At 39.1% G+C, this 16,141-nt stretch overlaps 1 protein-coding gene across 2 annotated transcripts; it reads right to left on the minus strand.

Annotated features, from left to right (window-relative positions):
- Positions 1 to 1,242: 1,242 nt before the first annotated feature.
- LOC118408414 lies at positions 1,243 to 16,013 on the minus strand. Of its 2 annotated transcripts, none has more exons than XM_035809221.1 (5): positions 15,889 to 16,013; positions 15,100 to 15,228; positions 5,817 to 5,914; positions 2,855 to 2,988; positions 1,243 to 1,696 (listed from the first exon to the last, which is right to left on the minus strand). In XM_035809221.1, exons 1-4 carry the CDS (start codon positions 15,905 to 15,907, stop codon positions 2,860 to 2,862), a joined length of 375 nt encoding a protein of 124 aa, XP_035665114.1. In that variant the 5' UTR covers positions 15,908 to 16,013; the 3' UTR covers positions 1,243 to 1,696; positions 2,855 to 2,859. The 2 variants fall into 2 exon arrangements, with proteins under 2 accessions (XP_035665114.1, XP_035665113.1); XM_035809220.1 differs by having other exon boundaries at positions 1,631 to 1,696; positions 2,864 to 2,988.
- Between the last annotated feature and the right edge of the window lie 128 nt (positions 16,014 to 16,141).

Consider the following 16,141-nt stretch of genomic DNA (forward strand, 5'->3'; position numbering starts at 1 on the left):
TGAGAAAATTGAACTTGTTCTCGGAACTAAATGTTCACTGTCGAGGCAAGTGCACATGAAAAAAGTCTGTGAATTATTTTTTATCGGTAATGATAAGTTCACGTTACAGTCGTCACCGTGAAAACCGTGAACATAACTGCTTACAGTACATTGAAAAAATCAGGAATTACAGTATAGTTTAACCTGCTCTCTAATCTTGTCCTCTAGAGCTTAACATGTTGCTTGAGTTGGTGCATACACAGTCATGTAACTCTTAGATCCTTCTTTAAAATACCATGGACTCTATGTACACAGAAAATCTCATCTTAATGTTAGATACATGTACTGTCAAAAAACACAAAAAAGTCTGCCAATAATGTTCTTATACAACTTTTGACACAATGTATGACCAGTAAACTGGAAATATGCATAAAATTCACAAGGGGTTTGAATAATTTTCTTGTTAACTGTAAATGACTGTATTGGTCTGAAGGTCCTATGCAGGTAATCTCTTCGCTATTATTTTACTGCTGGGGTTTAGTTTAACATCTAAAGTTCACTCACAACACTGACCTGACAGACTTTTCTACATAATACAAGTACAAAGAACTGACTACAATAATTATCTACATTGTGCACTATAGTCTTATACCTTCAGAATTCACATATCTTGAATTTTTTTAGTTTTTGTAGCTGTAAGCTGCCAGATATGATCTGTCATAGCCAACTTCAAGTTGATACAAACTAATGTTGATATGAATGGAAAGTTATGTGGATAAACATAGCTTATTTGTGGCCACTGCGTTGACATGTATTTCATTGCAGGGCTACCCCCAGTTTCCACTTTTTATACCTCCTTCTCATTTGTGATGTGTGGGGATGTTTGAACAAAACTTGTTGCTGTCACTTCTAACTGTAAGCTTAAAAGCTCATGAAAATATATTTTCCTGTCATGAATTAAATTCTTTGGATGGACATGGTGAAATATTTCTCTTTCCCAACAAGCAAATTTCTGCCTTTCAAAGGAGGGATGGGACCTGGAGACAACCCTGCTTTGTGGCTATCCTCAACCTGTTTACAGAAAACGACCAGCAAACAGGTTTATTGCAGTAGTACGGCACGGGTACAGTGGTCATACATCTTGTGATATGAGGCTAAGGAAATTTCTACAAATTTTTATATACGGGGAAGGTGAGTAGATGTATTCCGTATGTACTATTGTCCATTGACTAATACATGTACATGATTGTATACTAAATACAAATGTACATGTCAAAGTAGAGATTGCAAACTGGCAGAATCAGTGATTCTGCCGATAGAGATCACAGTTGGAGTCTCTGTGGACTGAGGTTGCAATCACGATCTTTGCCAGTACAATCAGCAATTTTACCAGACTATGCTGTTAACTGAGTCAGAGTTTCTTCTGATTGCTACCTCTACCGATAATAGTGCTGATTCTACCAAATTGCAATCTCTACCAAAACAGATACAAACATGACTGTATAATGTAGTTCATCATAAAATATCAGTAGTGCACAGAAAAGATAGTGTTAAAATCAACGAAACAAAATCTCATACAGTACCACATTCCGAGCGATAAAAAAAGCTAGGTGGGCTGTTGAAGTTTCTTGCTGGTGACGAATCGTCTTGCTTCTTTCTTCAGATGCTTCAACTCTTCTATCTCTTCATCATCGGGTTCCCAGTCAGAGTCCTCATCCTACAGTAAATTGAAAGGCTTGAAATTCATTTTGAGGAAAACGAGGGGTGCACGTTCAATAAGTTTGTGGCCTGATCCTGAAAAAAGTTGCACAGTTCAAATTTCAGGGCATTATTATGTCAAATAAAGTCTTACACCAAATTTCAAATCGTTGTGATAATTACTTTCCAGTAGGAATCCTTTTGAAAACCAGTATTGTGTATTAAACTTGTGATAAGAAAAACGAGGATAAATTGTGTGGGTCATGTTCCTCATGCCATAAAATAAAGAAGACATTGTCGAGAAGTTTGAAGAGGATCCCTGCATTCAACTAGAAAGAAGTGGGTATTTGACTTTCAGTAGATCAAGTTGCCCTGCACATTTCTTTTTGTTGCCTGTAAAGTAATGACCATGATTTGAATTCAGTTAGACATTTTTAAACTTAAGGCTTTATAGCATACGATTATGCCCACAAATTTGAGTTGTGTACCTTTCTTCTTTGTGACTTGTGTCTTATGACTTGACAAGTGCTTCAAGGTGTGTAAGATGCATATCATGTTATACACAGGACTCTAAGATGACACTCATCAATATTTGATAAAGATGACTTGCATGATAATGGCTCTACGACAATAACGTTAATGACCCACTTTCCTTTGGTGTATACAGTGTCTCTCATAAGGCATGGTTGGTTCCTATAACCACTAAATAAACAGCCGTGTTTGCTTCGCTCACTTGGTAGTTTTATTCTGTGGTTAGGCCATGTTGATATATGGATGCCAATTTGTATCAAAGCAAATGCAAGTGTGCAAAAGAAAAGTTTGTCATGATGAACTCTAAGTGGTCAGGAAGGTTGACTACATGTATGGTATACCTGCCAATTGAGTTAAACTTTTCATTTCGTTTTTTTTCTTCCTCTTCCTCTTTGACTTTGGAATTGACTTTGGCACTATACAACATTAGCATTCAGTTTTCCAATATTTTCTTTCTCTTTGAGGCATATATTTTGCCATTTTCAGCTGCTTTGTTTGTTTTAAAGTATGGTAAAAAAATTCTGTTTTCTGAATTGTTGAAAAATTGAAGCATGCACAGATGTCATCCATACAATCCAGTCAACATGGCCTTATATGACCAGCCTTATGAAACCATATACACCTCTGGCAGGTTAACAAAGCATACATTGTTCACCTGTCCAGCCCCATAACTGGATTGTTCTGAAGCTTCCTCGTCTTCATCAGCCAGGAAACTGTCGTTGTAGTCGTAAGTGTTGGGCAGACCATCATCATCGCTCTCTCTCTTCTGTCCTGCACCTCCTATAGAGTATAATGAAAATCATGGTTTATTCAGTTGAGGATATCTGTATCTGTATCTGTATCTATATAGCCGGTATAACCGCCGTTCGGCGTAACACACCAGCTTCGCAGGCACGCGGCGCGGCAGCAGCTGGTTATATTACACCGAACGACTCATTACATCTACCTTTTGCACATCTATCTGCAAGCGTTCTTTAAAACTACCCAGAGAAGATGCCGCTACTGTACTTGGTGATAACAAATTCCACTCTACGATAGTTCTGGGAAAGTACGAATTTTTGAACACATCAATCCTAGGTTGGTAACTCTGGTATTTGAATGCATGACTCTTTCTTGTTCTTTTTTGAGCTGGTATTAGATACTTATCAGTTGGTACGTCCACCAGTTTATTGGTCATTTTGTACATCATGGAAAGTCTGGACATTTTCCTTCTATCTTCAAGTGACATCCACTGCAAATCTGTTTTCATTTTGGTAACACTAGAATCCCTGTTATAGTTGTTTGTGCAGAATCGGGCAGCTTGGTTCTGTACCCTTTCAAGTTTATCTTTGTCTTTCTTTGTATACGGGTCCCATACTGTAGCGGCATACTCAAGGTTAGGTCTTACTAGTGACGTGTATGCAAGTGATTTTACCCTGGTTGGGCATGCCCACAAGTTGCGTTTGATTACTCCCAATGTCTGTTTAGCCTTGGTTGTTATTTTGTTAACATGGACACCCCACTTCAGTCCAGTTGTTAATGTAACACCCAGGTATGGGTGGGTTTTTGTGGTTTCTAATGCCTGACCACAAAACTGGTAAGGGGAAACTTTTGGTGTTCGTTTGTTCGTTATGTGCATGATATAGCACTTATCAGGATTGAACTGCATAAGCCATTTCCTTTGCCATTCTTCCAGGGTGTTCAGATCTTTCTGAAGAACTTGTGAATCATTTTGTGTGGATACCTCTATATATAACAGACAATCATCGGCGAATAACCTCACACTTGAATCGAGCTGGTCTGGCAAGTCGTTTATGTACAAGAGGAAGAGCAATGGTCCCAGCACAGTCCCTTGTGGAACTCCCGACGCTACTTTAACTGGAGCTGAGGCCTTCCCTTCCACCACTACCGTTTGCTCTCTATTCGTCAGGAAAGCCTTCAGCCAGTTAAGTGTAGTACCTTGAATTCCATAGAACTCCAGTTTTGATATGAGTCTGCTATGTGGGACTTTATCGAAGGCTTTAGTGAAATCGAGTATTGCTAGATCCACCTGTCTTTTATTGTTCAGTGCCCCAGCTATGTCGTGAACTGTTAAAATAAGCTGTGTTTCTGTGGATCGCTTTGCTCTGAAACCATGCTGGTAGTCCGTTAGTATATTGTGGCCTTCTAAGTGTTTCATGATATGGCTGTGGATAATGTGTTCCAGTAGCTTACAGGAAATACTGGTGAGTGAAACAGGTCTGTAGTTACTAGGGATCGCTCTATCTCCCTTTTTGAAAATGGCGCATATATTTGCATCTCTCCAGTCTTTGGGGATTTCTCCTGTGTCAAGCGATTGTTGGAAAATGTTGGTTAAAACAGGTGCGATTTCACTGGCTGTCATTTTGAGGAACCAAGGAGGTATTTGGTCTGGCCCGGATGCTTTGGAGGGATTGAGGCCTTGCAACATTTTTTCAACACCATAAGTAGAAACTTCTATTTGTTCCATAGGAGGGGTGCAGGGATGCCCGAGGGATGGCATGTCTGTAGTGTCTTCTTCTGTGAATACACTTTTAAACTGTGAACTGAGTGCCTCTGCTTTTTTCTCACTGTCACTGATAATGGTACTCCCCACCTTTAGAGTGGCTACCCCGACAAGGTCTCTCCTCAGGCCTTTTATGTATGACCAGAATGTTTTGGGTTTGTCAGTTATTGCTTCTCCCAGTATGTTTGCCACATATTTTGAGTGTGCTGATCTAATGCTTTTCTGAACTCCTTTTTTTACTTTCTTATATTTGTTCCAGTCTTCCTCTTGTCCTGTTCTCTTAGCTTTATTGTAAAGACGTTGCTTCTTCCGACAGTGCCTTCTTAAGTTTCTGTTAAACCAAGGTAGATTGTATCTGCTTGATGTCATTTTACTAGGAATGTGCTTGTTCATTGTGTGCTTCATTTTGCCTTTGAAGTCATCCCATTTCTGTGTCACTGACATGTCTTTTGTTCTCATGTTAAAGTTTGTTGCATAGTCTTCAAGGTCATTCTTGATAGCCGGCTCGTCAGATTTGGTGCGAATATACACTTTGTATATATCATATACTTCATGATTGAAGGTGTTATACACTGAGTGGAGGTGCTAAACACTGGGTGGAGGTGTCATACATGTACATTGTACACTGATGTGTTATGCACTGACTGGAGGTGCTACTAGTATACATGACTTGTGCATACAATGACCAGGAGTTGTTATGCACTGAATGTAGGTCTTATACACTGAGTGTAGGTGTTATTCACTGAGTGGGGTTGTTATAATATAATGAGTAGAGTTATAATACTGCAAAAGTTGTAACACTGAGTGGAAGTGCTATACACTGTGTGGACAAGTTATACACTGGGTGGAAGTATTATACACTGGGTGAAGGTGCTATATACTGAGTGGAGGTGTTTAAGTCACTGAGTGGAGTTGTTTAATACACTAAGTGGAGTCATTTAATACACTGAGTGGAGGTGGAGTGGAGTGGGCTAATGTTACTTTGAGCTATCATTTAACTCTCAGAGATTTTGTTCTCAAACTTCGTCAACATCAACGTGATGTACTCATATTCGATCCTTAAAACAGACATTCAAGTGGAAAATGAAAGACTATTTTCACCAACCCGTTCTCTGTGCAACCTTTCGCTTGGGTCTTTCTTCTTCTTCATCTTCATCTGGATCCTGTGTGTGTTTGAAGTCTTTCTTGTGCTGGGGATTTTTCCTGCAAGAGCAAGATGTGATTTAGGTTATGATTTATTTTGTAATTCTCTTCCTTTCAGTGACAATAAGAAGAAACTTCGTCCTGCAAATGCAGTAGCCTTTTGGAAGATCGACCAAGACCAAATACCTCATCTAAATTAGAAGTTCTTATTCATCTTCTCTCATTGATTTTGCAAATAAGGCCAAAATTAGCATCTATTTCAGATTATGTAACTATGTACCACAGTTAACATAATGATTTAGAATATGTTGGCAACACCTGTTGGCGATCTGAAATTCTGCTGTAAAATTGTAAATTTGTTAGTGTCTACAATATTTTTTTTCATGTTGAATGTGAAATGTGAATAATAATAATTTTAGTATATACATAATATTTGTGACTGAGAATGTTGGGCCCCTATCCGACGAAAGAACAGCAAAAACAGCTATGTCATGGGCACCCGTCCCAGGGGTAGGCCAAAAAGTACACTAAGATGAACTGAATGATAGAATGTAATTGGGGCAGTTAACAACATGGAAAGCATGGCAGTAGCTGCTCAAAACCGCACCCTATGGAGAGAGTACGCTCACTGAGTTGACCAATGCAACTACAAGTGTTGAGGGAGGATCTAAGGCAAGGTAACGTAAAGTGTATGATAAAAAAAAAATTATACTAAAATAAAATCATTAGAACCTTTTCAATCAATTACACTATTGCATGTAGGTGCACTGACATCTTCAATTTTGGGAGCACAAAAGTGCACATGCATGCATCCAGTATTTTGAGCCCTGATTCACTAAACATAGTACACTGTTAGTGCTCATTGTGTGTTTGCAAGATCCCATATCCGTTTCAATAATATCATGAGGTAATTCAGGGCCCCTCACAATGCACTAGTACACCTCATTTGTCTTCTAAATAAAATCATCAGATTTCTGATATAATGTTAGAGTTTGGGTAAAAAAAATACAAATTGGTTACTAATAGATTAATCAATTATGAATCAAAATCAGTTGTGCTATGTCTGAAATGTCTAATGTTCAAATGAAAATTGAGGTCAAACCTGCTCCTGACCCCTTATTCTATGCAGCTAGACTGGTCTTTTGTTATGCTAATGAGGAAGGTATCAATTACACAATCATTATTATGGCTGTATAGATAAAGTTCACTTGGTCGCACATTGTATGTTAAATTATACCGTAACAACAATGATAACAATTATGTCATTATCATTCTGTACTGGAAGAATGAAATATATGCCTTGGATAACTTGCTTCTCTGAAAAAGAAGCCAGTGAGTGTTGAACTTCTCTTTTCTGCTTCAGCAGATGTATTACGTCATGTTACTGAAAGCATATGCAAATAAAGGCCTGGGACTTTCCACCCGGTTGAGTCACTGGAACATGTGACTATGTGCTTGGGACTTTCCACCAGTCACTGGAACATGTGACTTTGAGTTCCTCTTTTCAGTTGATAAAATTCAGCCAAAGGACCTGGTGACTATTTCTGCAGATTTCTTAAGGCTGTAGCTATGGAGTGTGCAGGTAAAGACCAGGTAAGCATAATTTTTTTAGTGACCAGTAATGCACAAAGGGGCTAAATTGGTACTGAAAAAGGTAAGGTCTACTTTGCACCTACTTCTTTTTGGTCACCAAATGGTTGCCACTCACTCACTGAGCCTAACAACCCTACAGCAGCTAAAGATTTCTTTATGTTCAAGTTAGAGACCAGGTACTAGTATAAAAAAAATTGGCAAATCAACATTCCATGAAAGGCAGAATCTTGGAACTTCAAAAAACAGACTACACAATCACATTTTAGAATTTCAAACTTCAACTGTGTCATATGGAATTTTTTGAAAAATAATTGAAATTAATGTAGATTCAGAAGCACTTTGCTGCTTGCCTTTGTGCGATTTTACTAAATGGTAACATCCATTGGCATAATACCGGTCAGTTTACTGCAATTTCTCAAGCAATGCTAATTTGGCAAATGATCAACGCATCATTTTCTAATAAGTTACATGTTGCTGTTACAGCTTACCTTTGCCACTTCTTCTGTGTAAATTATTTTGTCTCTCAGGTCCTGCTAAAAACATAATATCGTAATTGGAACACACCGCGGAATTGCACGGAGAACGGGCGCGTGGTTGGAAGGGGGTGCACTATACCGGCCGAACGAAACACGGCACAATTAACTGCCGCTATGTACCTTTATACATCCTCTGTTGTTCCTTTCTTTCCTGTTAGTAGTTGCACAAAACAAAAATCTGCATGAGCATACAAAAAGTCATGAGAAAATGGGCGTATACTGACAAGAATTTTCATTTAATTTTGGTCCGTCACAACCGCTATGACGTAAAACTTTACTGCTGGCCGTAGCATTAAAAATGGCGGGAAAATGGCGGCGTACGTTCAATTTGACCCATTCAGCCATAGATCCGGGCGATAATGCAACGGTTCCTCACACTTTTACACGAGTTGTAGGTCACCAAAAGAAATTCAAGATTGCTGTTGAATCATGCTCGTCTTGTGCCGTGAGCACATGTGATTATTATCTACAAATCTGGCGATGAACGTGACAGTGTGTTTGTCCCACGACGAGCTCGCCTGCCCCGAAAATGACCTGAAAACTTTTGGCCTTGTTGTCTTCGAATGCATTGTTATCGATGCTTTGTAAATTATGTATTGGACACCTAGATGTCTGAAGTGTGCATACCTCAGAAATAACTATTGTTGCATGTGTAGATCTCTTTAAGTTCCACTATTTTTAATCGACCGGTATAAGGCTTATGACCGGTATTATGCCAATGCATGTTATACATGCTACTGTATACTGATACATACTGCTGTCAGAGTAACGTAACATATGGATTGGCCCAGGCAAAATTCTGGTTAGACCAGTGCAGTACTGTACAATCTACATTGTAGCTGGGGCCCATTTGACTGACGTGTGACTATTACTATTAGTAATTTGCCTGCCACATTCACGGTGTGCATGACTAAGTTCCTACCTATAAAGACTGTGGGTGAAATTTGCATTTATCTTAATATCATGATTCAACTAGTATGTCAACCTGTAATGTCATGTGCAACAAAGAATTGGACATATTTTTTTTACTTCACTTTCAGGTTTCACCTGGCGTGACCATCAACAAAACAACTGTTGAAGGGGATGGAAATATAGTTGCCAATGCTGGTAGTGGCAGTATAATCAACATTACCACATGTCAAAATGTACAAGAGGAAAATAACCCTACTGAAAAATCTAGACCAAAGGTAAAATAATGTAAAAATAAGTGTTTAGTCAGTCCCAGACAAAACTGAATGCTTCTTTATTTGTGTATGAAAATGTTTTAATAGGATCTTTCCTTTGGGATTTTGAATTGCTCTGACTGTAAAAATATGATCTGGACAATTTTCTGTGAATCAATTGAGCGCCATGCTGACCACATGAGTCAGTGCATGAAGTTAAATTTAAACCAATCTGGAAACTGAGCTTACTACTGGTTTCTTGATAATTCCAACAAAAGTTGCATCAATTTTGTTAAAAACTGTATCTTGAAAGTATTTGACACAAAGAAAACTTAACAGTGACACAAATATGCCCAATGTCATGCCTGTCTGCATAGATCAATCATAAATACATGTGTATAACTTCTAGTACATGTTTTTGCCAAATTTTACTAAACATTAGGAAAACTAAAATATTTGATTAGGCCTAGGAAAAAAATGTTGTGTTTCCTGTTTTCCTACCTACCGTAGAAAAACCTGCTGACCCTAGAGTTTTTTTCCAGCTTTCAGTTAGAATTTTTACTCAGATTGCTTCTTATTGATTGCTTGTCCTATCTAAATAAAGCATAAAATGTATCACGCACAAAATTTAACTTTGACATAAAAGTTTCTGTCCTCATTCTCATGTTTACTTTATTCAACAGTTACTGTACAGTATTGTAATATGTATCACTATAGAGATTTGGCTTAGCCTAAAAAAATCAAAGAAAAGAAAATTTAAGGTAATCCCTACCTACCAATCTTTTTCAGGACTGAAACAGGAAACACATTTTTTTTCCTATAGCCGAGTATAGGCCTTATGAGTGCATTCCATATGCTATGGATTGACAATGAAATGCACACGCCACAAAATATTATTATAAATTTTTTAATAATAGTTGGTGTGGTACAAGTATTTATGTCATACTTAGGCCGTGATAACGTTTACGATACAAGTGTTGCGGACCGTGTGACAAAAAGCCGTATCTCACCCTGGCTTCGAAGTTTTTAATCACACAGGCTTCTATCAAACACTTTGAATGTACTCTAAAGATGCCAGTGCGGCGCAGTCAAAAATGGAATACTGTAAATGCATTTAAGTTCGTGGGGATTTAATTTCACGGTAGCGGGAAAAAGGACTTTTCGCAGTGGTTTTAATTTCGCGGTAACACCATAGACTGCAGTCTAATGCCATAATAGAAAAATGTTGACTTCGCGGTGGTTTTAAGTTCGCAGTGAAGTGGTCACCGCGAAAACTGCAAACATTTCTGCATTTACAGTACCTGATTCAGACTTTGGAACATAGATGTTCAGTTGTAACAAAGTTTGTTCGAGGGCAACAAATTTTCTCAACTTCTATAGCGTATTTTGAATTGAAACATGTGTTTTATCAGGTGGGTATGACATATATAAAATACAACACGGTGTATTCCGCATCACTTTCGGTCCCAGCCCTCCCACGGGTCGGATCGGCCTTTGGCTGTCGGGCGATGCGACACGTGGTTTGGCTGGGACCTCGGGTGATACGGAATACACCGTGTTGTATTCTATACAGTACACAACATTGTAGATACATTGTGGCTGTTGAATACATTATGATCTTGCTTTCAGATCAGACCACAGATTTTGCAGTGTTCTCCAGCTGAAACCATCAATGTGGCAGCTGTAGGAGGGGACGGAAGAATACAGGTATTTGGTACTGGTAATATAGTCAATATTACCACATATCCTGACAATATAGCTAATATACCAGAAGGAGGTACATCCACTGGAGAAGAAGCATGTACATGTACATGTACATGTAAATGTACACACCGAAAGCCATCTGTTGAAAGTTCTCAAAATGGGAATAGCAGAGCACTTATTACCTGCATGTATGCAGGTATGGTTTTGATGCTGGTGGAAACTTTTCGGTAGCCGGGGATGTAGGGCGCTGTATCTCGTGAACGGATGGTGCGAGCACGACGATTTTTGGTACGTGGGTTGGGGGTGGTAGCCTGACACTCAGGTGTGATTTTGGGCCTCCTGGCGCTTGACCTTGACATTGAAGGTGGCATTTTTGGTGTTTTTGGGGCACTTTTGGCGCTGTGTGTCCGGAACGATACGCGCGATTGCGACGATTTTTGGTGCATGGGTGGGGGGTTGTTGCCTGTTGCCTAGGATTGACTTTGGGCCTTGTCGCGTTTGAACTTGACCCGGCAGGTCGAATTTTGTGTCCGGGAGGGGTGTTTCCGGAGTTATATCTTCTGAACGGCTGGTGCTGGCGCGATGATATTTGGCACATGTGTCGGCGGTGGCTGAATAATGCTCAATTTTGATTTTGGCGCCCTTGGTGCTTGAACTTGACATTTTAGGTTACCTTTTGTGCGGGCACGGGGCGTGCGCTGTATCTCCGGAACGCAAGGTGCCATTGTGTTGCCATTTGGTACGTGAGTTGTTTGTGGTGTCCTGGTGGTCAGGTTTGATTTTGGGCCTCCTAGTGCTTGAACTTGATACTGTATAGGTTGACCCTGTTTTAGTGTGGTTGGGGCATCCTCCCAATATCTGCTTGGTTTTAAAAACAGATTATGGTTGGGTGTAGAACCATCATCTGGCCTGGGCCACCTTCAATGTATCAGGTTACTTAGTGGCACTGACAGTTTGCCAGATGACGGGAGTGTGCCAGATTATATATCTGTTGGTCAGGTATAATTGGAGTTTGCTTATTACTCTTTGTGGTGTTTCTAGAGCTGTAGAGTTTTAAGTTCCGGTACAAGTTCCTTTACCCTGTTGGCAATCATGGTTGAACTTGAACTTAAACAGAAGAAGATGCAATTTTCTAATGTGGAGGAGAACTGTATAGAGTGTGGGCATAAGAGAAAGGTATGTGTATGATTTGTCCTGTGTTTCTTTTTGTTTCTTTGGTAATGCCATTTCCATACTGTATACAGGTAATTTGTTGTTTTGGGCTAGTCATATTAGCTTGGTTTTTGGGCCTGCTTAATCTATGGTACAGGCAGGGTTAAGTGGTGGAGGCTTAGCTTTGTTCTGTTTTAAATTCAGTATCGTTTGTTGCATTTTGTCGCGGCAAATATATGATGAAATTCCCCTTCTAAGCAACTGCTCATTGGTTTGTGGGGATGTTTGCTGGGTGTTTGCTTTCACTACAACAGCTTCTGAACTTTTCAAAGCTTCCATTGCCAGCAGCTTGCCATCTATAAATGGGATTGACAAGGACATTTTTCATAGTAAATTATGCTGTTAAATTTGGCTTAGATACTACAGGAGATTTAGGTTTGGGTTGGATGGATTGAATGAAAATATCATACCACCCTGGGGACTAACTGTTGCTGCTGCATGGGGGCTACCACTATTCATGTTGTCTAATGTCTATGGAACTACAGATAAAAGTATCATTGGTCAAATTATGCGAGTAACATTCCGATGTCAAGTGAATAACACCCCAGAAATAAATCTTTAATGAATATCATTGGAAGAACACAAACCAAGGAGACTTAGCAGCTGCATTAGGTCAGTACATTGAAATAGGAAGATATTAGTATATCATGTGACAGAGTAACTACATGTGCATGGGCCATCTGAGACAAAAAAAGGTAGCGTCTCAACAACTTCAAAGTACTGTGGTTGGTTACATACTTAAGAAATCCAAAATAAGTAATGTTCATCCCTGTCCAAACTTACAAATTCAGAAAATGGAATTTCAGAGTCAGACTTTTGCATGGTGCACAACCAACACAGTAAAAAGCTCATTTTTCCAACCACGTACCACAGACAAAAAGGCAAAAATACACAATAGGTCTACAGAAACCCAATACATTTCATGCAGGCCTGAGGTCTACGAACTCTTGTTCCAGTTGTGCCCAAACCTATCGGTAAACCCACAAGGAAGAACACAAAAACACAGAAAACCTGTCGCATGCTCATTGACAACTTGTGCATGTTATCTGTAGAGGGCAAGATCCTGAAATGTGAAAGTATCATTGCTAAGCTGATGAAGACAAAGACAGATCCAGATTCTCAAGTGTCCCTCCGCCACGCAGCAGGTTTCAATGCTATCAATGGGCGAGATTTCAAGAAGGCAAACAATCTTCTATGTGAGATACTAGCATTCCTTCCTGACACAAGAAATGAGGAAGAGCACAGGCTTTGGTGGTGGAGCCTAAAGTCTCTGGTAAAGTTGCGCGAAGGGAGTCATGATGTGGGGATCGCCCTGGCAGAGGGGGCCCTCTCCCTTTTAGACACTGTGTCACCTAGTTGTACAACAGCATGGTTGCTCATCAACCATGCCTTTCTCCTAATGGAAATCGCCGCAGGCCAAGATGACGAGAACGACAGAAGATTCCTGATGAAGAAAGCTGAGACAGAGTACCATCACGCTATTGAGCACGCAGAAAACGAAAACCCTAATCCCTTACTCCCTTCACAATCACGAGTTCCACTGTTTGCCAAATTGGGTATTGCCCTACTGTACCTTGGGTGCAAGGAATCAGCGGACAGCTCCCGACTGGGAGTAACTACCATCCCCTTGGAAGACATAAGGAAGGCCAAGACTTTGATTGATGCACAAGACAAAGAAGGAGCTACTTGTATCTCATCTGAGTTCCTGTTAATGGAGGCTAAAATCTTCCTCCACTATAGGCTGGGTAGTTATCAACAGGCCTATGATTTGGCTATGAAAGCAAAAGCTTTTGCCACTGAACATGCTTTTGGGGGGTTCCTTGCCACTGCAGACAGCATTCTGCATTATCTACAAGGCTATGTTAAACTCCAGGAGTGACATGGCAAATAATAAGTAGATTGGCCCTCACTAATACACCATGCAGTTTGATTTACATTCCATGGTAAAAGACATTGTATGATGAAAATATTGTACTTTTTGAGTCTTTTGATGTCAGCAATTCATTACTAAGGCAGTGATAGCTGCCAGCTGTTTACTTGACTTTTGTTTAAGATTCTCCAATAATTATAACAAGATAGTACGTGTATTAGACAGTACATTTATATACCACATGCATTGTGCACTATATGTTGTGGTACATGTATGTATTACAGTAACTGAGAAACCAGTGGTAACTTTTGATTGCCTTGACTCGAGTAAATAAAGTTTAATGTTAACTAATTAATACACAACTTTTACAAGACTGAGGTAGTTACTAAGGTTGGTAAAACAGTAAGAAGTTCAACTGAAATGAAAATGTCACAAAATACTTAGAGATCCGAATGACGCTTACTTACAATTTTACATTTTGTATTTTATCACATGTACTAATTCATCAAAACATGATCTGTTGTGTTTGTGTGCTTTTGTCAATTTCAACAGTTCCATATTTGAATAATTGTGTGTTAAATGATGTAATGTAACTTGGCAAATTTATAAGAATTATTGTGTTGTGGATTTGGCTTTGGGTTTGCTTGGTATTTTCTTGGTGTTTTGCATTTTTAGAATATGTAATCATGCCAAGTAGTTCCTCATGCAGTAACTGTACAGATTTTTGGAATAATTGTACATGTACAATTTGGATGTCTTTATTTGACTTTTGGCCAGTTTAACATTTACTGCATGGATGTGATGAGTTGTGTCTACTCTGCAGCAGCTGCACAATCATGATTTAAATATCAAACAAAAGACCAGTAATGCGCAGCCTTATCAGACCGTCTGACTGTACACTTTTGTATGATAGTTAACATATAGCATCAGAAATAAGTACTTGGAATAGCTATGGTGTATGTTTACAAAAGGTCCATTGGGTTCAATTTTGCTTCAGAAGGTAGAAAGTTGTGATTTTATCATTAAAGTTTTATTCTGGACTGGTTTCATACACAGTGTCCTACTTTGTTTGACTGAAAGAGGGCTTGTGTCCTTTAACCTTACACATAAATCAAAGTTTGTAAAACATTTATAATTCAACAATTTAAGAAAACTGTTCCCGCTAACCTGTAACATTTGATGCCAAATTCACACTCAGGTCTGTCGTCATCCTCTCCATCGTCCCTGTCCTCGGTCTCAGAGTTGTAGTCAGAATCACCGGGGTGAGAAAACTCCTTGAAGTGGGCCACGTTCTTCCTGAAGTAGCAACATAAACAGTGTTACACACAGGACAATGAAAAGATAACAAGCAAGCCCCAAAAAGGCCTTGCAAAGACATCATGCAAACTGAAAAGGTTATTCTTGGAGAAGGTCCAGAAAATAAAGACGTTTTCAATTTACCATATTTAGGCCACACCAATTTAATTTCTTGGTTCACGGATTTTTTCACAGAAAATATGGAGCGAGAGGGCGAAATAAAAATAAAAACAAAAATTGTAAAATGGTTTGGGTAAAGGTAACGGCTAATCCAAAACATAAAGATAAAAAGTTTTCAGCTTGAAAAAAGTACAAAAACACTAGTATTGTACAGTAACAGCACCTGTACCCACACTTTAAGGAGCTTATAATATAGTGGCCAATTTGCTACACCAGAAAGTTGGTGAATGGTTTCATTAATGGTGAAAATTTGGTGAGTGGTAATTTTTATTTTTATTCATTTTTTTTTTAAAATAGGAGCGAGCGAATCCGTGAACCAAGAAATTAAATTGGTGTGGCCTAATAAATAATTATTGTAATTTTCACCTTTCCAGGCCTTTGAAGTACATACTAGTTACTATAGACATTTCCAGCTCTACAAGTATGTATGTAAGTTCTGTTATTTGTTGTAGACTCCTTTATTTTGAAATGAACTCTGACCTGTAGCAGTTCTTGCCATAAGAACAAGGTCGCCTGCCTGTATTCTTGGCCGGGGTTCTTGTCTTCCGTGGAGTATCTTCTTCACTGTCGTCACTCCCACCTCTCGTCCTTCTCCGTGTCTGAACATGGAGAATTGAATGTGTTGTACTACTGAGAATTGTGGTAATGCTAGTTGACCTTAATCTACTGGTAAGAGTCAAGTGACAATTCTTAAGGTATAAACCTACTCTGCAACAAGATCTGTTGAGTGGTA

The sequence above is a fragment of the Branchiostoma floridae genome, unplaced genomic scaffold, assembly GCF_000003815.2.
Source record: "Branchiostoma floridae strain S238N-H82 unplaced genomic scaffold, Bfl_VNyyK Sc7u5tJ_1583, whole genome shotgun sequence".
Classification (NCBI taxonomy): domain Eukaryota; kingdom Metazoa; phylum Chordata; class Leptocardii; order Amphioxiformes; family Branchiostomatidae; genus Branchiostoma; species Branchiostoma floridae.

Coding starts and splice junctions, on each gene's coding strand:
- LOC118408414 (XM_035809220.1), bottom strand. Junction 2,989..5,816: donor AAAGGTTGCACAGAGAACGG/GTTGGTGAAAAT, acceptor TATACTCTATAG/GAGGTGCAGGACAGAAGAGA. Junction 1,697..2,863: donor CCAGTTATGGGGCTGGACAG/GTGAACAATGTA, acceptor AATTTACTGTAG/GATGAGGACTCTGACTGGGA.